This window comes from Diadema antillarum, unplaced genomic scaffold, assembly GCF_040938485.1.
Source record: "Diadema antillarum isolate AM-2024a unplaced genomic scaffold, OU_Dant_1.0 seq00000702_RagTag, whole genome shotgun sequence".
NCBI classification, from domain to species: Eukaryota; Metazoa; Echinodermata; class Echinoidea; order Diadematoida; family Diadematidae; genus Diadema; species Diadema antillarum.
This window is the reverse complement of record NW_027271607.1, coordinates 439,800-447,776: the sequence shown is the minus strand read 5'-3', so window position 1 is coordinate 447,776 and position 7,977 is coordinate 439,800. Positions and strand designations below refer to the sequence as shown.

The following is a 7,977-nucleotide window of genomic DNA, read 5'->3' as shown; positions in this document are numbered from 1 at the left end:
TTACTCAAATACATACGGGGCGCCACCGAGCTGGCGCCACTTCCCGGCGTAGAAGCGGAGTTTTGTTCCCGAACTGTAGAGCTGTTGGACCTGCTTTGACCACCTCTTTTTTTCCGCGAGATCGACTGCTGTTAGATCATCGATGATGAAGTAGTTTTCGTTGTTCAACACATTTCTGCAGCTGCGCATCACATCCACTTTGTCCCGGTAGGACAACAGCTTCACTAGGATGTGACGTGGACGGTCCTTCGATTTAAGACCGTCACGATGAGCGCGTTCCACTTTGGCTGTGATGTTGAATTTGTCGCGAAGGATCTTTTCCGAAGCCTGGATGCAGTCCTCTCGCTCGTCTCCTGGTGGAGCTTCGGGAATCCCGACGATTCTCACGTTGTTTCTCCTCAGGAAACGCTCACTCTTGTTGACGGCGGCTTCGCAGATGACGGTCCGGGCTCGAAGGTCATCTGTCTCCTTCCTCAGCTCGTCGATTGTCGTTTTCATCTCCGCCTGCTGTTTCTCGAGGGTGTCGATCCGCTTCCTCTTGATTAAGACGCTTCGAGACACAATGACTGGATAATCTGACTTTAATAGATACAGATGATATATATCATTAAAATCATTCAGAAAAAAAAATACATGGGGGCTGCATTCACAGTTCACTTATAAATGTGACCGTGAACCACAACGAACAAAATATCGCACCCATCATTTTTACGTGAGGTCTCAAAAAAGGTGAAACAGATCAACCAAGTCAATCTTGAGTTTTTATGTTTTCTGGAAGAACTGTTCTTCTTCTACATTATTACTAAGTTTGGGATCATAAAATGAATGGGAAAGTATATTTTTAGCAGTTTTTCTACAACTTTTTTTTTGCTTGTAGAGTAGTGAGATCAGGTATGTCTTAGATGCCCCTTTCAATTTCCGGAAAATCCTTTGCACACTCTAATAACTGTTGCAAGGATAACGCTACCACTTTGAAAGTTGGCATTAATCATGGACAGAATGCATGTGTAAATGAAGCATGATAATCCCTTCATTGTTGTTGTTCCAGTGGTTAACATCCTATTTTTTTGTCCAATTCATTACACAGCTTGCGCGGTTTGGTAAAGATCAAGCGCTTGAACAGACCATGTACTTCAAAGCCTCTTTTCTCAGTTCACAATTTCCAGAGTGTGTGCTTTCTTTTCAATATTTATGTAGGTTCGGAGAGTCCATATGAATGGAGTTATACATCATTTTAAAGCTTAGAGTCCGCCCTTTCAGAATCTGCTCTCTACTAAAAATCCATATCTGGCGACTTTTTGTCGGTTTTGTGATGCAGGGTCACAAAAACAGGCATGATTTAAATATTTCTAACGCTGAATATGTCATTGGGTGGACTTTTGGCATCCTATTTTACCACTTATTCTGTTGGTATATTTTGCAGATCTTAAAATTTTTGTGAAGGGGATTTGTCAATAAAGTGAAGAAAAAACAACAGCTGCAATTACATCATGTTCTCGGATGTAAATTGTAACCATCCTGTTTTGGTACTGATAATGCGACAATGAGTGCATGAAAAACATCGATGTTTAAACGCGCGACACAAACATTATCTGCATATTAAACTAAAATTATTGGAAACTTCATTAGGCATTATCTTAAACACTGAGAAATAAAGAATTGCACGGGACAACAAAATTGTTTTATCTTTTCTTATTTTCAATAAATAGCATTAACCTAGAAAACATGTTTAACTATTGACTTATGAAAGTATATTTCTAGACCAATTTCAGACAAATTTCATTCAAATTCGTGACATCGTATCTTTCAAATTTGCGACATATTCATGCTACTTTGCGGAACAATACCCTCTAATTCTAAGTTAGCATAAGTGGAGTCCAGGGAATGATAAAGTCATTCAAAAAGAGTTCAATTTGGTTTTTAAGAGTGCCAAGTTCTGATCTCCAGCAAACAAGTGCGTGCAACATTGCCAAAATCCAGCCCTTTTCTTTTAACTTCTTAGTTTTTGTTGTTGTTTTTAATTCTGATTATTCGTTTTATCAACATTTTTTTTTTGTTCACAGCACATGCTCATTGTTATATATGATACCATATATCACTTTTTTGTTATATTATCATTGTGTTAGAGGTATAAGTTTGGCAAAACCACTGATGTACGTGTACTTCATATAATCATCTTTGTAATCGTTATAATTATGTCGCATTCACACTATCACTCCCATGTCAAAATTGCTATTAGAACAACTGCTTGTGTGCAATATGTGGTTACTTGTTCTCATTTTATCATACATATAAATTTATGTGAGAAGAATCTTTTGTACCCCGTGTATCAATAGTCGTTCTATTTTGTTTATCCTTTAGTTTGGTCTTTAGCTGTACCGGTGCTCCTCATCCTGTTCTCCACACTTAGCTTTTGTTGGGACCTTTAACACTCAACAATCCTTGCTTTTTAATAGGTTCCATCGTATTTCTCCATGCATTCTTTACTTTGATTAAAAATGACACATCTACCGCTATGTACCATGTTTGTATTCTTATTTTCTTTTGTATATATCCAAGCTGGACATTCTGTATTATTACATTTTGTTATATTTTATGCATTTCCATCGAGAAATACGAAAATAGAATTGAAAACTAAAAATTTAAATAATGGAGAGGGATGCAATATTGCTTTCATCTTGTTTAACTTTTTTATTTTGAGAAGTCTCTTCTTCCATTCAATTCTTAGGAATCTCGGCAGTATTGTATGTGTGTGATTGATTAAAACATAAGAAATACATAAGTTGGTCAAATTTATTTTTCATTTTCATCATATAAACAGAGAAATCATATGTGGCCGTGCATCACAAAACCAACAAAAAGTCGCAAGCACTGATTTTGTGTTAGGACTAAAACATAGGTGAAATGGGTCAACCCAGCCAGTCTTGAGTATATTAATTTCTGAAAGAGCAAGTCTTCTTCTGCAATATACTTAACTTTGGGATCATAAAATGAATAGAAAATTGGGTCTTTAACATTATTCCCGAAAACTTTTTGGTAGAATAGTGTGATTAGGTGTTTATCATAGAGTCCTCTTTTCATTTCTTAAAAACCCTGCCCATACTCCTCACTTTCAACTCTAATAACCTTACAAAGAATGATGCTACTGCTTTGGAAGTTAGTATTAATCTACAGAATGTGTTAAAAAGTATGCCTAATTTAAGCTTAATCTGATAATCTCTTCATTGTTGGTGCTCCAGTGGTTAACATCTTGCTTTTTGTCCAATTCATCGCGCAGCTAGCACGGCTGGGTAAAGATTAAGCGTTTGAATAGACCCTATACTTCAGAGCCCCTTTTCTCAGTTCACACTTTCCAGACTGTGTGCTTTCTTTCCAATATTATTATAGGTTAGGAGAGTTCATTTGAATTGACTTACACATCATTTCAAATCTTAAAGTTTTCTCTTTTAGAATCTGCTCTAAACTAAAGATCCATGTCTGGCGACTTTTTGTAGGTTTTGTGATGCAGGGTCCTATATGCAGTGTATAAACCGAACATATTTGTAATAATTGCAAAAACATGCATTAACCGGCTGCATTCGCTGCCCTTGCAGGTATAAGTTCAATTCCCTAATATCAAACTATTAAATTTTCCCATTTTAACGTATTGGGATAAACTTTCCTCACATTCGTCTAGTCTATTGACTGTGTGTATGTGTGTGTGTGTGTGTGTGTGTGTGTGTGTGTGTTTTCAAGATTAATGTTGTTTGTCATTCAGTTATATTCTATGACTACCGTAGACAGTGAAACGGTGCCCACCACTGGCCGCTATAGGTATGTTCTAATTTTCCTCCCTAAAAGTCATAGTGATTGCTATGTATACAGGTTTGATTTTGATAATTGTATAGTTCGCATAGTCATGAATACTGATTTGTTGGAACTACTAGTGTACATTCCTGCCGCTAGTAATTACAAAATCAATACCCAAACACAATTCCCAAGCATTGGGAATTTCAGTGGTTTATGATGAGTTAGTAAAAAGAAAACGAAGAAGAAGAAAAGCACTGCGTATCCTCCAGTTTGACCGAAAGCTGAGGCATGACTAAGGGGATGAACCTAGGCTGAGAAAGCCACGGGGGGAATGCAGTACGCTCACTCCTCGTGACCGACCTTCCCACGTGCTATCTGCCCGAGCGAAAGCCGACTGATGCGCTCCGAGGTTCTGCATGGAAAAGTCGTTGGCCTCACTTTATACGTTCGTGTACACGTGAAATTCAAGTATTGGTGAAGTACGCCGGTGCTCGATATCCACAATTCCATGGCAGCCCAACTGGGAAATTACCGCCTGATCAGACGCTGCCCTGGAGCATATCGCGATCAACGTATTTTAAAGACTGTCAAGGTTTCCCCACTGCTTACAGTAAACTCGCTGCATTGATGACGGGAGGGAAGTAATAAGTGGATCATCCGAGCATGCCATTCGTTTATCTTTACGAACTTAAGTGATATCTTTCTTTCGTGTCTGCAACAAATCCTCAGGTACTCGCAAATGACAACTGCTTATTTTACCCCTTGTTGTTAACCTGGATTTTTTATTTTTTCTTTATTCGTAAGCTTCTGGGAGAGAGTCATACGCTTTTCTTACCATTGTTTATTGATCCAACAAATAATTAGATTCTGATCCTACCTTCCTCTAGATGCACTGTCTTGTTAATTGAAGTTTTTGCGATAAAAAGAAAAAAAAAATCCTTAATATGTCTGCAAAATCTGGTTCATTTCAGCGCTTGCGTCTGAACTATTTGTAATATCTTCAGAAAATGACAATTCCATATCTAACCTGCCTGTTAAAGGCAATATTTACCACTTGCAGGTGGAGCAAAACCCAGCTTTAGGGCTTCAGAATAGTTATAGAATGTAAGTTGTATAGGGATAGAAACAATCATTGTAAAAATGTTTATCAGTGTAATAAATGCTAATTATTAAAGTATTGTTGGATATTACAAAATATAAACAATAGTCATATAAATATAATTGTCTCTATAATAAACCATCTTCACTTATGGTTTGTGAGAAAAATAGTAATATCTCCTTATATTTTAGGCTTTATTGCGAACTGTTTATAATTATGGTAGGATGTTTAGTGACGCCACTGACCTACACACATGCAAATGTAATAACTCGAACATAAAAAAAATCACTGCTCCCAATGGTAAACGATGGCTAACGCCCACAAAAAAGAGGAAAAAATAATAAACACACACACACACACACACACACACACAAAATGACTGATGCAGATCTTCTATTTATAAACTTGTTTGTTTGTTTCCTTTTTCTGATGACATGATTTCATACATAAATCAAGATTCTTTTCAGAAATATTGCATAAAATATCAGTATACAGATGACAATATTCATGAATCGAGGAAGGAAAATAAATATGTAAATTAATTCCATTGAACATATTTATCGTATTACCAAATTTCGCATGTTTCTTACACGCGAAACCATGCATAAAAGCCGCTATGTGACGTTCGAAGCCATAACGGCATTCATAAATGTTTAACTTTTGAATATGTTTCATGATGGAGGTAACTCGTTGACCATGGTTGACTTTGAATTCAAAGTCTTATATAATTATAATCATCTCTCTCTCTCTCTCTCTCTCTCTCTATATATATATATATATATACATATATATATATATATATATATATATATATATATATATATATATATACATATATGAAGAGTTTGTTCGCAAAAACCGAAAAGTCCTCTTTTGAAGATTTTGAAGTGTGGTCTCTGTCATAAAGTACAAAATAATACCTTTCAAATGATATATTGGTCACTACATATAAAGGTATATTTTTGAAGTTATGTTCAAAACAACCAATATTATTCTTTTTACTTTTCTTGACTTTTAATCGCAAATATCTCCATTTGGCAAATATGGACTTATCGGTTTTTGCAAACCAACTCTTTATATATATATATATATATATATATATATATATATATATATATATATATAAATAAATATATATATATATATATATATATATATATATATATATGTGACCGTGCACCTCAAAACGAACATAAAGTCGCACACACTGATTTTGCGTGAGGACTGAAAACAAGTGAAATGGGTCAACCTAGCCGAACTTGACTTTTTCATATTTTCTAAAAGAGCAGGTCTTCTTTTACATTATGCTAAAATTTGGTATCATACAACGGGCAGGAAAGTGTGTTTTTTAGCAGTTTATCTCGAACATTTTTGATAGAATAGTGTGATTAGGTATGTCTTCAGAATCCCTTTTTCATTTCTGAAAAACCTTGTCCACACTCTTCACTTTCAACTCTAATAACTTTTGCAAGGATAGTGCTACTGCTTTGAAAGTTGGCATTAATTATGGAAAGAATGTGTTAATGAGACATGCTTAATTTCAGTTTTATCTGATAATCCCTTCACTGTTGTTACTCCAGTGGTTTACTTCCTGTTTTTTGTCCCATTCATCGCACAGCCAGCACGGTTTGGTAAAGATTAAGCGCTTGAATAGACACTGTACTTCAGAGCCTCTTTTCTCAGTTCACACTTTTTCTGAGGTTGTGCTTTCTTTCCAATATTTAGATAGGTTAGGAGAGTCCATTTGCTTTGAGTTATACATCATTTTAAAGCTTAAAGTCTGCTCTTTCAGAATATGGTCTTAACTAAAAATTCATGTCTGGCGACTTTTTGTTTGTTTTGAGGTGCACTGTCACATATATATATATATGTATATATATGGGTGAAAACGTTGAACGATGTACAATTGGGCAAATCAGGGGTCAAAATTTAAAAACGTGACTCACTGATATAAATATATCTCAGTCAAATGTCATTGATATCAGCTTTCTTGCAAACCCAATTATACTGGGATATCTCCAAGGGTGTTGTTTTTATTCAAGGTTAGATAGAACTGTGACATATTGGCGAACGTCTCTGACTAAAATAAACATTGTTTTAGTGAAAATTCAAATGAAGGGTAGAAAAACATTCAAATGAATATATTTTTATCTGGTTCATGCTTTTGAAGACTATGTTAATTTGTTTCTAAAATATTGTTTACCTCCTGTGAAGTTTACAAAAGCTAATACACACGGAAGTTAAAGTAAAAGTGGAGTTTTTGTCATTTAAGCAGAGATTTTTATATTCTTATCTTCACTTTCATCTCATTTGAACAAAACATATAGCAAGGGTCTCATTTGTTTAAATGTTAATGTTCAGTAGATACTAATAATGAATTTAGTGCATTTCGTTTGGTCAAATCACCGTAAAAGCCATTTACAGATGCTGAAAGTAAGCCATGTTTTGATCAGAGACGTTCAGGTTTCACTCATAGACGTTCCTCAGACATAGACAATAAAAACGATGTCCTTTGATAGTCCAGGCTAGAAGGCACCCAACCTTGTCTTGTGATATATACAATGTTTTTTGATGGTTTCTTGTCAATTCGAGGGTGCTGATTCCAAATCCGATTGATGCCACTCGTGTAACCTTGAGCATTTTCGGCAAAATGCAAAAATCCAAAATGGCCGCCAGATATACTAATTCGGCCGTGATAAACATAATAATGTGCATTATATGACAAATTATTCCACCAAACTTTGTACATTTCTGTTCCTAGAGTTACTCCATCTGCATTTGCAAGAGAATTTTCATTTCATATAGGCCAATTTAGTATTTAAAGCTCATTTTTTATTCAAAATGGCCGCCATTCCTATGCTTATGTACTATATGAATGGCAAAACATAATGCATGGAATATAGAACAAATTTACTGTATTTCCAGTCCCGTACCTACGCTGTCATAAAGTGTTGCATATGTAATACAAATATGTTGGGTGTCACTTACAATATAGAGGGCCTACATGTATATTTAAGCATTTAATATTCATAAACCTTACTATGTTTAACACAATTTCTTGTCTATTTCATTTTGTCTCAACAGCGAAT

At 35.3% G+C, this 7,977-nt stretch overlaps 1 protein-coding gene across 1 annotated transcript in view; it reads right to left on the bottom strand.

Annotated features, from left to right (window-relative positions):
• Positions 1-7,977, bottom strand: part of LOC139737745 (uncharacterized) — a 48,289-nt gene continuing 40,312 nt past the window's right edge. Inside the window, exon 7 of the mRNA XM_071648421.1 lies at positions 1-575. Within this exon, the coding sequence (XP_071504522.1) occupies positions 1-575 (575 nt within the window). The remainder of the gene's footprint in view (positions 576-7,977) is intronic.